This window comes from Elephas maximus, chromosome 26 (assembly GCF_024166365.1).
Source record: "Elephas maximus indicus isolate mEleMax1 chromosome 26, mEleMax1 primary haplotype, whole genome shotgun sequence".
Classification (NCBI taxonomy): Eukaryota; Metazoa; Chordata; class Mammalia; order Proboscidea; family Elephantidae; genus Elephas; species Elephas maximus.
In genome coordinates, this window is record NC_064844.1 from 41,926,963 (window position 1) to 41,943,023 (window position 16,061).

The 16,061-nt window shown below is 37.4% G+C and overlaps 1 protein-coding gene across 4 annotated transcripts in view; it reads left to right on the forward strand.

Moving 5' to 3' along the window:
• The window catches only part of STAG1 (stromal antigen 1), a 520,715-nt gene that overhangs the window by 182,911 nt on the left and 321,743 nt on the right, over positions 1-16,061 (forward strand). For all 4 annotated transcript variants that reach the window (XM_049870475.1, XM_049870474.1, XM_049870476.1 and 1 more), the window contains one exon: positions 15,580-15,744. In XM_049870475.1, coding sequence (XP_049726432.1) covers positions 15,580-15,744 — 165 coding nt within the window. The remainder of the gene's footprint in view (positions 1-15,579; positions 15,745-16,061) is intronic.

Sequence of the window (16,061 nt, forward strand, 5' to 3'; positions counted from 1 at the left end):
AAAATAGGTGTTATAAATCCTTACCCTGATTCCTGTGGTTATAATCTAATTTAGGAATGGGTTGTCTTTGTTATGTTAATGAGACAGGATTAAAATAAACAAGCAAGCCAGCAGAAGAGAGATGCCAAGCCACATGGAGATCTCCAAGGAACCAGAGAGCAAAAGCAAAAGATAGGATACTCTTCCAGAGCCAATAGAGAGAAAAAGCCTTCCCCTAGAGCAAGTGCTCTGAATTCAGACTTCTAACCTCCTGAACAGATTTCTGCTTGTTAAAGCTACCCACTTGGGGGTGTTTCTGTTATAGCAATGCTAGATAACTAAGATAATAGTGTACATTTTACTTATTTGTTTCTCCCTACTAGAATGTAAACTGTATGTAGGCAGGAGTTTTAATTTCTGACTTGTGTATTGCTGTATATTAGCACCTGACCTACAGTAGGTGAATAGTAAATGTTTGTTGAATGAATGTATGGTGTGTACTTTTGTTAAATCAACAGATTTACCTCCTCCATTTTTTTCCTTAGTGTTTAAAAAATCTTTTTACTTTGAAATTATTTCAGACACAGAAGAGTTCCAAGAATTGTACAAAGCATTCCTTTGTGTCCTTCAGGCAGATTGTACAAATGTTAACATTTTATTACATTTACTTTATTCATCCTCCCTCCTCCCTCTCTCTAAATGTGTATGCATACATATAAATATATATATGCAGTGTATATACATAATCATATGCCATTATCAAAATCAAGAAAATAACATGGATACAGTGTCAACCTTATCTTAACTATATGCCTTATTCATATTTTCCCAATTGTCTTAATACCTTACCCCACTGACATGGAGTTGATTCCGACTCCTAGCCACCATATAGGACAGAGTAGAACTGCCTCATAGAGTTTCCAAGGAGCGCCCTGTGAATTCGAACTGCTGACCTTTTGGTTAGCAGCTGTGTAGCGCTTAACCATTATGCCACCAGGGTTAATAATACTTTAAGGAAAAGGAAAAAAATGTCTTCAGGGTTCAACCCAGGATTTCATGTTACTTTTACTTGTCATATAAATCAACACATCTGCAACTTAACCAGTCTTCAGCTGGTTTTATGTTTCGTTAAGGATTTTATTTTTTGTTCTTTTTAAATGAAAACCAGCACTTCCATATTCTCAACATTATTTAAGTTTTTTATTTGCCAGGCCAACTATGGGAGGTCAATAAAAACAGATACAAAATTTATTTTTAAAATGTGTATACGTTTATATACATAGAACATGGAGAATACACAAAAAAAGTATTAACAATGAGTATTGAAAGGATAGAATAGCAGATGGTTTTATTTATAAAAATTATGTCTTTTAATTTCTTGGTACTTTTTTAAAGAATATTGTGAATTTTATGATATTTAAATGTTTTACATTGTTCTAATGACTGCACAGTATTTTGTGATATAATAATCAGTTATTTTTGAATACTTAAATTAAAAAATTTTCACTTTCCTAAACCCTGCTGACACAATCTCACAAACAGATTTTGTTATAGAGCCATTGTTATTTTTTATCCTAAATTCCTAGAAGTGGAATTGATTAGTCTCAAAAGGTATGCTGTATAATTTGAAACCTTTTGACGTGATTGTTCGTTTGCCTTTCACAGAGCAAAATATATGGCATTTCCCATCTTACTCTTGCTTGTACTGATTATTATATCTTTGCTAATTTTTAGGTGGTGAAAACGTCATCAGTATTCTCTAAAATGTTGGTCATTTGTGTTTCTTTTGTGAATTGCCTGTCATTTTCTATACCATTTTTTCTTACCTTTTTTTTTCCTAAAACACAAAAACCTTTTTATGAAATAATTTTTGTAGATTAAGGCCGTATAGTTTTGTGATCTCTTTTATTTATTTATTTTTTTGGAAATGTGTTTATCATTTGAACCTATATTTCCTTTTCTTTCTCTCAAACAAGCTTTGTTGTATTTTCTTGATTTTTCATTTAGCATTTCTCTCATGGACAAGTTTTTAGTCTGACTTCCTTAATTTTGCTGAAGTATACTACAGTTTTCTCAGGTACTCAGAATTAAAACCTGACCATTAATTTTTCTTCATCCCTCAGCCTTTTCCACTCTTCCTATAGCTAATGAGATTTCAGATCTGATAAGTTTTTGTTTCGCAGTATCTTTATATCTCTCCCATCTTTTACATCTCCCTGTGATGTTATCTTTCTATGTTTAGTCTTTCTTCTTTTTTTATTCTATCCTTTATAGTACTGCCAGATTAATCTTCTTTTTTTAAACTTGTTCAAAAAGGAAGCAGTGCCGTTTTGTTATGGGTTAGGCTTTTCTAACCTACCTTACAGCATAATTTTTTTTCCTATGTGTAACCCTTTATTTAGTCAGATCTTTTTTGTCCTTCTGTACATGGCTTTTACTTTCCATTTCTACACCTTTGCTAATGGTATTTCTTCTTTCTGGAATCTGTTCCCTAAATTTTGCCTATATTAATCTTACTAATCCATCAATCCCGATTTGCAGCTCATCTCTTCTGTGAAACTTCCCTGATGTCAGTGCTGGGAAAAATCTTGCCTTTTGAGAACGCTTCTAGCACTTTAAACTGTAGTTTCATGAGAAGTATTTTTATATACTATAGTTTACTATCTTACATTGCAGTTAATTGTGGTTATCTGATTGTGTGTGTGTGTATATATATACATACACACATACTTACATTAATATACGTTATTTCTGGCAAGGTAAGGGTTATTTTACATTCTAGCCCATGAATAAATTAAGGTAAAGAATCTCTATATATCTGTCTCTCTTACAACTTCTAAGAAAGTTATTTGCACATTCATATGTGCAACCTAACCTATCCAGAGCTTTTGGGATAGAATAATTTTGAATAGTTCATTTTCCTATATAACAGAGCTAACCTATACTTAAAAGAACTTTAACATTTTGTTTATCAAAATGTATAGAAAGTGTAATGTATACTTCAGTTCTTTAAACAAGATAGGCAAAACATAGTCTAACATTTTCTTAGTGAATGGCTTACCAGAAGTGTAGGTATACATGTAGACTAATTAGTACATAGTTGTCGTAAAGTACTTGTCCTGATGGCTTGTTCTAAACATTGAGCTAGGTTGCATCATTTTCACAAAAGTGAAGTGAAATGTGCATACTTTTATGACTTCCTGTGGATATGTATTTTCCATGAAATTCATTACTTAATAAATTCAAGAAGGCTTTGCTTAAGGTATTTTTGCCTTCCTACAGATATTCGTTAACGCCTTGATTGTTCTTGCATCCCATAAATTAACTGCAGCAACGAACACATGACCCTAATTTCTGTATCACTAGCCCTGTGGAACATAGACATACCACTTACACTATTATTTTTGGTTTATGAAAGAGGAGTACCCACCCCCCCAGCACCCCCCAAAACAAAATTATGTTATGATGTTCAAGAATACATCTGAAATACTACAAGGTGTTTGAAAGACCTGTGTGGTGGTAGGTGGAAGGATCGATATTTCACATGTATTGAATGAGAAAATCTATATTCTAATAACCTGTGTTCTGTAGATTGAATCAGTCAGGGAATATTAGGGATTGGAGCAGTTATAGAAATGTTTTTATTCATTTACTGAATTTCCTAGAATTGATTTTATAATTGCCTAACAATAAACATGCTGTCTTATCTTTATGGAATTTTGTATGTATTTTTAAATTCTCTCAATGAAAGCTTCGTAAGATGAAAGTATAATGTCACACTGGACATTTGTAATTTGTCATCTTCTCTGTTTATATTTTATATATCAAGAACAAGTTTTATTAAGAAAAGACTGTTTTTTTAATTTTTTTACCTTCTGTTTTTGAATTGTTTATTGACGTAGCTAGCATAGTTGTGTGCTGAGTCAAGAACAAGTTCACATTAAGAAATGGTTGTAGTTTCCTTTTACCTTCTCCTTCCAAATAACTTATGGAAAGTGGCTGGCATAGTTGCACCTGAGTGAGAAGCTTGCCATTGAGATCACAAGACGGGTCACATATAGGGAGGTTGAACAAACAGGTGAATATATTAAGGATAATGGAACCTAGGGTCCTCGCTGTCAGAGAACCCAGTGTCGTCGAGTTTTACAAATCTGAAAAGATGAAAGGCTAGAATGAGCCCAGTGGTATTAGATTGGAATTGGAGGTATCAGAATGAACTCAAGGTTATCAATGTAGATAGGTTTTATGTGTGTGTGTGTGTGTGAGTGTCTGAGTGTCTGAGAGACAACTCTGAGAGCCTAGAAAGTGACACCTCTGTAGCAGTGAGCATATCTTGGTTTCCGTATAACATTTGCCACTCAATCAGTATTCCTTAGAGAAATGGCTAATCCCAGGAGTTGGCCAGGAAAAGTTCAAGATGAGCCTGGAACACACCTTTTTGTAATAGAAAGTAAGGATGTACTCAAAGAAAGATGGGATGCATCAAAGGGACACAGAGCTGGTTTGTAAGGAACTCTTACTGGATAAATCTGGGAAAATCAAAATAAATAATGATGGTAATGGATGATATCCCACTGAATAAGAATCTGTGAGTCTATATTGTTATACAGACATGGGGAATGCCAGCTAACGAATATAGAAATTTTGACATTATTAGGAAATTACAGTTTAGCAACCATCATAATAATAATCTATTCAGGGAAGAATGATCAGTAAATTGCATAACAAAGAGGTGAAAGTTTGATGAAGAGCTATTTACATAGTCTTAGAGTTATCTCACAAAATGCTTTTCAGTTACAAAGAGAGAAAGAATAAATTTATATTGGAGAAACATTGCTGGCATCATTTAACCAAGTTATCAAAGTTAAGATTATCAGTGAGGAGACAACCTGACATTTGGTACCCTCTGATAAGATGCACTGAAAAGAACATACCATTGCTTCTGTGGCATTCCTGCTAAAAATGCATACCCTAAATCTAATCATGGGGAAACATCAGACAAAACCAAACATTCTATAAAATACTAATTGGACAGTATTAAAAAAATGGAGTCCCTGAGTGGTACAAATGGTTGATGCACTCAGCTGCTGAGTTGTAGGTTTAGGCCCACCTGGAGGTGCTTTAGAAGAAAGACCTGATGATCTACTGTAGAAAAATTAGCCATTGGAAATTCTCTGGAGTGCCATTCCACTCTGACACACATGGGATCATGTGGGGTAAAGGACTCAGTTTTACCCTAAGTAAGGTGACCTTTGCCCTCCAGAGAAGTAACTCTTGGAGAACATAGGATGCCTTGGTTTGGGCCTTACAGGTCATGTTTGAGAGTTTGTGCTAGCAAGTGAGGACTGGCTAGGCCAGAAAAGACTCATCTGGGAGGCTGGTATCAACTAGCTTCGGGAGGCATGATTTAACTTACCTTGTAGGAATGGCCGCCAAAAACCCAGAGCACTAAGGGTCAGAGAGCTTCCTGGTTGATGAAGGGAGGTTGATCGGCCATGTCTCCTTTTACTGTAATCATATGGGCAGTTGTTAGTACCTTCCATGAATTCTGTGAGTTATTACAGTGAATTAATGACCTTAAGGACAGTGTCCTCTGAACTTGTGAGTTCTGCGCTCGCTCTGGGCAGCTACGGTCAGAGAGAGTGCACCTTGTGGGCAACTGGTGTCAGAAATGGAGAAGTGGTAAAGCAGCACTGTGATTCATCTCTAGTTTCTGGGAATCAGCTTTATGCTGATTGTTATCCACAAAGCTATAGTCCTAGGTTTCCAAGAGTTGGAGTCAATGTGAGGGCAACTAACTGGTTGGTTTATTTATCTTCAAAAGTATTGAGGTCATGAAAAAAATGAATAAATTAAGGTGTTCCAGATTTAAGGAGAATAAAAAGTTATGACAGCTAAATACAGTGTGTGATCCTAGATTGGATATTTTGTTATAAAAGACATTTTCACAATTGGTGAAATTTCTTTGGTGTCTTTAAATTAGATGGTAGAATTGAATCAGTGCTCATTTTCTTATTTTGATGGTTATGCTCTGGCTGTGTAGGAGAATATTCTTATTTTGGGCATCATGTCTACATCTTACTCTCAAATGGCTTGGGGGAAATCTATATATATAGGTATATATATACACATGCACACTCACAGAGCGTGTGTGTGTGTGTGTAGAGAGAGAGAGCATGTAATAAAGCAAACGTGGTAAAATGTTGAAATTTGGGAAATCTTGGTGAAAAGTATTTAGCAGTTCTTACAGTATTGCAGAATTTGCTTCAAAATGAAGTTAAACAGTTAGAAATAGAACTACCATACAACCCAGAAATCCCACTCCTCGGAATATACCCTAGAGAAATAAGAGCCTTCACACAAACAGATATATGCACACCCATGTTTATTGCAGCTCTGTTTACAATAGCAAAAAGCTGGAAGCAACCAAGGTGTCCATCAACGGATGAATGGTTAAATAAATTGTGGTATATTCACACAATGGAATACTACGCATTGATAAAGAACAGCGACGAATCTGTGAAACATTTCATAACATGCAGGAACCTGGAAGGCATTATGCTGAGTGAAATTAGTCAGAGGCAAAAGGACAAATATTGTATAAGACCACTATTATAAGATCTTGAGAAATAGTATAAACTGAGAAGAACACATACTTTTGTGGTTACGAGGTGGGGAGGGAGGGAGGGTGGGAGAGGGTTTTTTGCTGATTAATTAGTAGCTAAGAACTGCTTTAGGTGAAGGGAAGGACAATACTCAATACATGGAAGGTCAGCTCAACTGCACTGGACCAAAAGCAAAGAAGTTTCCGGAATAAACTGAATGCTTCAAAGGTCAGCGGAGCAAGGGAGGGGGTTTGGGGACCATGGTTTAAGGGGACTTCTAAGTCAATTGGCAAAATAATTCTATTATGAAAACATTCTGCATCCCACTTTGAAATGTGGCATCTGGGGTCTTAAATGCTAACAAGCAGCCAACTAAGATGCATCAATTGGTCTTAACCCACTTGGAGCAAAGGAGAATGAAGAACACCAAGGTCACACGATAACTAAGAGCCCAAGAGACAGAAAGGGCCACATGAACCAGAGATCTACATCATCCTGAGACCAGAAGAACTGGTTGGTGCCTGGCCACAATCGATGACTGCCCTGACAGGGAGCCCAACAGAGAACCCCTGAAGGAGCAGGAGAAAAGTGGGATGCAGACCCCAAATTCTCATAAAAAGACCATACTTAATGGTCTGATTGAGACTAGAGGAATCCTGGCGGTCACGGTCCCCAAACCTTCTGTTGGCACAGGACAGGAACCATTCCCGAGCACAATTCATCAGACATGAAAGGGACTGGACAGTGGGTGGGAGAGAGATGCTGATGAAGAGTGAGCTAATGATATCAGGTGGACACTTGAGACTGTGTTGGCATCTCCTGTCTGGAGGGGGGGTGGGAGGATAGAGAGAGTTGGAAGCTGGCAAAATTGTCACGACAGGAGAGACTGGAAGGGCTGACTCATTAGGGGGAGAGCAAGTGGGAGTACGGAGTAAGGTGTATATAAACTTATATGTGACAGTCTGACTTGATTTGTAAACGTTCACTTGAAGCTCAATAACAGTTAATGAAGTTAAAAACAAGATTGTAGAATGAATCATGAAGAAAGTCTCTATACTGCATTGCCTTCTGGTCTGAAAGCAACAATTGAATATGTGACACCTTTGGAAACTTTAAGATAAGGTTTTTGGTCACGAGATGTTTTATTTTATATGAAAACTGAAGCATCAGCCTATCTGGCCTTTAGCCTACCCTTCTTCCTTCTTGGAATGTAAACTCCATGAGGGCTAAGAATATCACTGGTAGTTTTATACTATTCCTCCAGTGTTTAGAACACTGTGCCACTATATTGTAAAAATATTTAATATACAACATGTTTTGAGCATGCATTGCATGTTAAGCACTATTTATATAATCTTCATAATACTCCTATGAAGAGATGCATACTGCTGCATAACAGATGAGGAAGCCAGTGCATAGAGGGGTTAAGATACTTGTCTAGGCTCACTAGGAAGTTGCTGAGCTTCATAGAAACCTGGAATTTTGATTGAAGTCTGTGTTCTTAACCATTTCTCTCTACTTCCTCTAAGTACTTGCTGAGTAAATAAATGAATAAATGAACAAATGAGCTATGAACTACAAAGTGACCTCAGTATATTGGGTGGAAGATTTACGCTGATTGGTAGTTGAGTCAGTCCTCAAGGGCTGCTGCTTTTTTTGCTGAAGATATCCATGTGAGTTTGTTCTTTGTAATGGTGTTAGAAGGTGGTGGGACCTCAGACCTTTTCTAACTTCAAGGGGCCAGGTGGGTGAGGAATCACCATCAGCCCAAGGCTGATTCCTCTGAGGTGGAGGCTGCACATACCTCCATAGTCCAACCTTTTTACCAATTCTGACACTAGCCGTCCTTCCTACGGCATTCTTCTCCTCTGCTGGGTTCAGTAATTCATTGGAATGGCCACACAGAACTCACAGACCATACTCACCATTATGGGGTTAAATATAGGAAGTAACAGATCAATCACAACTTGGGATCAGGATCAGGAGGCATGTAGGCCAAGCATCCCTTCTTGAGTACAGGACAACTCTCTCAGCATTGCAGGGCTTCTCTTGGCTACTGGCCCCTTGCCTAGGCCTGGCCTCTGCCCTGCTTGGTCAAGTGTTACCAAGCTCTTTAACTCTACCAATAAGTGCCCGGAGGCACCCCATTCCACCAACAAGCCTCCTGCCTGAAGGCTCTCAGCTCTCCCGGTAAGTTGGTCGGCACACTCAGCTATAGCTGCCTCACTGTGTGGGCTGAGAAGCCCATTGCACGTCTCCTCCTGTTCTCCTGGTTCTGCTGCTGCCATTTTTCTGTCAAGTTTGCCGCCACTTCTCACCATCTCATGCTGTCTTTGGTGTTACAGCTGTCTCTCTGTCTCCTTATGGGATTTGGTTCCTTGGTTTGGAGGTTTTGGGCCATGGCTTCATGGGATATCGCAGTTAATTGGCCTAATAATGTGTTTAGTGCTTCTGTTCTACCTCCTAGCTCCTTGTGTAGTGCCCAGGGTCTTAAAAGCTTGCAAACAGTCATCCAAGGCACAGTTGATCTCTGTTTGCGTGGAGCAGCAGAGGAAGAGAGTCAGGAATAGGAGGAAATTGTGGAACGTGTGGCTGATTGCCTCCATGAACAATTGCCTCTTTTGCCTTGAGACCAGAAGAACTGGATGTTGCCTGGCTACCATTACTGAACAATCAAAGATTCCTTAGGAGAATGCTAATCAGAAGGGGAAAATGCGGAACAGAATTACAAATTCTCAGGAACTCCAGGTTTCCTGGAGCCATGAAGGTTGTATGAAACCCCTGAAACTATTGCCCTGAGATAACCTTTAAACCTTGAAACCAGTCTATCCCCTGAAGTCTTCTTAAAACCAAACAATATTTTAGTTTAACTAGTGAAAAAAAAAAGTCTGTCTTTGAGTATTATGCTCTTTTGAGAACTACATGGTATCGAATTGACAACAGCAACTTGAAAGATTAGATTGGAACCTTAGGGGGCAGTGAATATGTATTAATGGGAGAGGAACAACTCAGAAAAGGAAAATGAGAATGTTTCCACAACTTGGGGAATATAATCATTTTCACTGAATTGTACATGTAGAAACTGTTGGATTGGTTTTGCTGTGTATATTCTCAACAAAAACCCTGTGGAGTACAGTTCTGCCATGACGCATGTGGGGTTACCATGAGCCAGAACCAACTGTTAACAGTAACTGGTTCTGGTATGTATAATTACGCCTCTGAAATAACTGTCATAGTTCTTAATTTTATAATTGTCCAGAAAACAAAACTGAGTAGGATAAACACAGCTGTATGTCTGAGAGAGAAATATTCTTAGGGTTGCAAAATCGTTCCCCTCAAGTATAAGCCAAAGATTGTGTGTATCCTGTGGTATTATGGTCTTCCTACCTCTACACTTTTTTTTTTTATTAGGGACAGTCTTTCTGAACATATCAGGGGTTTTTTTGTTGGTGTTGATGTCTTTCTGCTTCTTTATTGTACATTATTGTCTGGATCTGTAGTAAGAAAATACAGGCAGGCCCAAGGTAAGATCAAATGGAATTTTATGTTCTTCCTTTTTTCCCCTTTATAACCAATGCCAGAAGCCCCTTAGGTGTGAGAATTAGGGTTTATTTCCCCGTTATTCATGGACTTTAGTTTATACTACATACATGCTATGTATGAATAATGATGTGTGTTTATGTGAGCAGATACATTCCCGTATATATACAAGTTTGTTTGCAGCAGTATTATTTGTAATAATAAATGACCTTCAGTAGGTGAGTAGTTAAGTAAATGAATGCACATCTATGCAATGGAACATTCTAACTTTCCAGGAAGGCTCAAGACATTCTGTAGGTACTGCTGTAGGTTGACTGCAAAATGTATTGATAATTAAAATAGAATGGCTCAGAATTGTGCATAAAAAGAACACATACAGGGAAATATATAAGCATTTGTTTTTATATGTTTAAATGTCTCTGAAAGGATATAGAGGAAGTGAATAATATTGGTTGCCTCTTAGAAATGGAAGTTTGTAGCTTAGGGACAGATAGGAAGATGAGTTTTCATTGTATAACTTTCATTACTTTTTGTGTATTGAACTACGTGACACACAAACACAGGCTGGGCACCTGGGACGATACCTGTTACTCTAAAAAAACGAGTGAAGACACAGAACTTGTTAAGAGGGGCCAGGATCTGGAGGCCACCAAAACAGCATGAATGCATGGGAGGAGGATGATGCTTTTAGGTATCTTTAAATTGATCAATATGCCAGGATCTGGTGCGCTAGATTACTGAATAGTGGTAATTGATAGCCTTACTTTCCATGCAAAGAGTTTGGATTTTTAATTGATGACAAGGGTAATTGAAGATCAGATGTTAAACAAGGAAGTGATAGGATCCGATTTGTATTATGTTAGAAGGATTACTGTGGTTATAGCTTTAGAATAGAATAACACTGTCCAACAGATACGTAATGTCAGCCACATTATGCAATTTAAAATTTTTCAGTAAGAAGTAAGACATGGTGGAGATTAATTTTAATTATTTAACCCAGGATATGCAGAATATTAGCATTTCAGCATGTAATCAGTATAAAATTATTAGTGATATGTTTTACATGACTATTTTATACTTAGGCTTCACAGTCTTGTGGATTTTTACACTGTGACAGCACGTCTAATTTTTGACTAGACACATTTCAAGGGCTCAATTAGCTGCATAATGGCAAGTGGCTACTATGTCAGACGTTGCAAGTATGAAGAATCAATTGGGGTCCAGTCAAGAGATAGAATCCTTGCCAGTAATTTGAATGGAGTAAACTTAATGTAAAGAATGGTTGTTAATCATTTGAAAATTGCAAATTAAACAACAATGAAGTAACCACTGTACACTTACTGGAATGGCTGAAATCCACGCGCGCACACACACACACACACACAAACCTGACAATACCAATTACTAATGAAGATGCAAAGCAGCAGGAGTTCATTGCTGGTGGGAATGCAAAACGGCACTGCTACTTTGGAAGACACTTTGGCAGTTTCTTACAAAACTAAACATAGTCTTGCCATATGATCCAGCAGTTGTGCCCCTGGAAATTTACACAGCTGATTTGAAAACTTAGGTTCACACAAAAATCTTCATGCAAATAAATAATAATAAATAAACTGTGCTACATCCATACAGTGGCATAATCAGGGCTTCTTACTGGTTCGTTCCCAGTTCAAAGCCCTGCTGAGAGTTTGCCTTTTCACCCCCAGGTACACTGAATCAGAATCTACATGTTAACGAGACCCCTAGGTGATTCTTATGTATAACTTCCTGGGAACTTGTTAGAACTGCAAATTCTCAGCAGAGAACATGTTGGAAATGCAAATTCTCAGTTTGAAGCACTGAGAATATTCATTAGTAAAAAGAAATGAGCAGATAAGCACAAAAAGATATAACTGAATCTTAAATATATATTGTCAAGTGAAAGATGATTCCGATTATATGACTATCTGGAAAAGATTTTATAGTAATGATAAGAAATTGGTGGCTTCCAAAGATTTGGGAAGAAGGGGAGGGTTGAGTAGGTAAAGCACAGGCATATTTTTTTAAGGCAGTGAAACTCTTCTGTGATACTGTATTTGTTTTAACAGTCATGTAATTATGCATGATGCTATGCATTTGTCAAAACTCATAGAACTTTACAGCATAAAGATTGAACCTTATGCACAAAAAAAACAAAACTAAACATTTAGGAGGTGGGGGTATCCCAGGATAGCAGTAGAATGTATTACAAATGTATGAAACAGCCTCACGAGGGAGTGGGAGAAAAAGGTTTTGACCTCAATTAACTTTGGAAAGGATCCTATGAGACTAAAAGCAAAAAAAAAAAAACAAAAAAACAAAAAACCCCAACAAAACCACAAAAAACTGTACATTGTAATCGACTTGGTAAAATTGTTTTCCATAGGAGTATGGTTTAGCAGTTTTGATATTGCTATACATATATACTTGAATTGAGCAATTAAATAAATAGTAGATGGTAGGAAGCAAATTTCTCACTGTTGAAGTGGAAATCTATAGATAAGCAAGGGGAGGAGTTAGAGTTTAATGGTCCATGTAATGGATTAAGAGTTGGAAACATCATTATGAATTTATATTTAGCTTAACATAGAGATGGTTACATATGGAAATAGTTGTAGTTACGTGTGTATATACAGGTTAGTGTATTGTATTGTTAGTTGCCATCGAGTTGATTTTCAACTCGTAATGACCCCATGTGACAGAATAGAACTGTCAGATAGGGTTTTCTAGGCTGCAGTCTTTAAGGAAGCCGACCCCTAGGTCTTTCTCATGTGGAGACACTGGATGGGTTTGAGCCATCAACCTTTCAGTTAGCAGCTGAATGTTTTAACCTTTGCACCATTAGGGCTCCTTACAGGTTAGTATAAAACCGGAACTAAACCCCTTGCTGTCTAGTCAATTCTGACTCACAGTGACTCTAAGGGACAGAGTAGAACTGCTCGCCTAGGATTTCCAAGGCTGTTAATCTTTACAAAAACAGACTGTCACATCTTTCTCCCACGGAGCATCCGGTGGGTTCGAACGGCTGACCTTTCAGTTAGCAGCTGAGTGCTTAACCACTGTACCACACAGTCATTTCCTTGCACTGTCCACCAAAAGGGCCTAGAAGCAAGGATACTCCAGGAGCAATGGGAAAAATATAATGCCTAGATCTTGGTTTCTAATATTCCGATAAATTCTCCTAGAAAGGACCCAGGGCTCCTTAGATAAATGGCAGATTCTAGAGCTGGGGCAGTGAATATACAAGGTGAGCCTGGAGCATCATGTAGTCCAAAAGTAAGGAAGTGCTAAAAACAAAAGACACACACACACAAAATGATGAGGTATGTCAGATGAATGGGGAAATGAGCCAACTGTAAGGGTTCCTAGTGACCAAAGCTGGAAAGATTTGAACAACAGAATAAAGTGGTATTGAATTCTAACGTAAGGTATGAGATAAATATCCATGAGTCCATATTGACATAAGTAAATGATTAGATAGGTGAGAATAGACAAATTTCTGCAAAAGAATTCCAAATAATTAGTGTAAATACTGCCCTTCTCAAGGAGGTGGAACATAACACCCTAGTCCTTAGGTAAGGGCTCCACACAGTGATTTCCTTTCAGGAATACGGTATAGGAAGGGAGAAAAGTAATGTTACAATACAGAAACGTGATAGATACTGTCTCAGTTAAGTGATGGAGGTCAACATCAGCAGTAATAAGTCATGTTGATGGTATGTACCCTTGATGTGAAGTGATAAATATGGGCACTTTTACTCTCTGGTTATCCTTCCCAAAATCCATAATCCAATATGATCATTAGAAAAACACCAAATTCCAATTACAGGTCATAGTACAAAATACCTGACCAGTATTTCTTAAAACTGGCAAGATCATGAAAAACCAGGGAAGTAGAAACCGTCACAGCCAAGAGGAGCCTAGGGAGACATGGTGACTAAATGTGATGTAGCATCCTGAGTAGGGTTCTGGAATAGAACAAGGTCATTAGGTGAAAACTGAGGAAATCTGAATAAAGTATGGATTTTAGTTAATGTATCAATATCGGTTCAATAATTGTAACAAATGCACCATACAATAATGGTAGTAGCTCTGATATGCAATGTGGGAACTCTCTTACCTTTGTAGTTTTTCTGCTAAAAAAAAAAAAAGTTTGTTTAAAAATAAAAGAAGCAATAAGCTCATTATGCATTAATCCACACCAAAAAAAAAAAAATTGGTTATAAGTTTGTTAACTCCTAAGAGGAGTGAAAAAAATACTATAAAGGAGCACAGGAATAGAAGATGCATTGAGCAGGTAGTGGAACAAGAAGAGAAGCCCCTCCCTGCTGTGGTTGCAGTGTTTCTCAAGTGCCATCTGTTGACAAAGCGTAGCATTGTAGTAGATGGCAAAGGAGAAATGCTTACAGGGCTCTGCTTCAGTAGCACAAAGCAGGACAAATAAGGGTGAATTTGGAGCTGAGGGGCAATAAATTGAAAATCATGTGACCTGTTGAGAGTTTCAAGGAATGTCCATTGCATTTATCACCATGATGTCATCGGTGAGTTGGGCGAAGCAGTGAGTTTATATAAAAATGAAATTTGTGAGAATTAATACAGTGCCTACAAACTATTCTTTCAAATTACCCTCTGAAGATGAGACACAAATAAGATAGTAGCTTTTAAAAATAAATAAATAAGTTGGGTGGAAGAGGCAAGGTGGGATGCTAATAAAAGAATGTAAGCTTCATCAAAGGAGCCCTGGTTGTGAAGTGGTTAAGCACTGGGCCACTACCTGAAAGGTTGGCGATTCAAACCCACAGCTGCTTTGTGGTAGAAGGATGTGGCAGTCTGCTTCCATAAAGATTACAGCCTTGAAAACTCTGTGGGGCAGTTCTACTCTGTTCTGTAGGGTCGCTATGAGTCAGAATTGACTCGATGGGAATGGGGAAGTTCCACCAGGGTAGGGTTGTTTGTCTGTTTTGTTTATTGCTTATTATAGTACTTAGAACGGTTTTAAATCTTTTCAATACTTGTTGAGTGACTGGATGAGAAAAACTTGAGTACTTCAATAGAGTGAGAAGTTGAACATACAGCCTTTCTAAGAAATGTTTTATTGAACTGGTTTTCTGAGAAAGTAGAAGTTCAGGGAGGGTATGAATAAGGAAGGTTCAGGAGAAGGTGTGGTTAAAATTGGCATTGGTGTTATTATACAGAATACTGAAAGTTTTTTTTTTTTAACTTTATTTTCAAACCTTTTATTATGAATTTATAATTTGCTGTTTGCAGTTTGTTTTTATCAGTGAAAACACATCGTAAATCCTCTGTTTTTGGTCAGGGATTGTTTTTCTTATCTCTCTCTATACCTTTCATGAGATCAATCATAATTTGAAATAATTTTGCATAAAGCAAAGTAAGCTTGCATTTAGTTTTTTTTCCCTCTCATCTTATTATTCAGTCTACAAATAAGAAGCCTCGAAAATCTCCAGGAGAAAAGAGCAGAATTGAAGCCGGAATTAGAGGAACAGGCCGTGGAAGAGCTAATGGGCACCCTCAACAGAATGGCGAAGGGGAGCCTGTTACGTTATTTGAGGTGGTAAAACTGGGGAAAAGTGCAATGCAGGTAAGTTTTAAGTGTTTTTATTTTGTGTACGAAGCAATACAGTCAGTAACCTATGTGGAACCTATTAATGCATATATTGAAATTTTATGTACTCTTATTGATAGTAATCAAAAAGTTTTGGTTTTATAAAGAGTGTCAGGAAAGTGGTTTCGTTTAATTGCTTTAATAATATATTTTTTGGAATCTGCTTTTATATAAGTAACATGCGTGTTATAGAATGTTTGAAAGAAAAGTTATAAGTGAATTAGGAATAACCACAATTAATATTTCAGGGTAATTTTTTGTGTATGTATATATGATCTTTTATAACCTTTTTA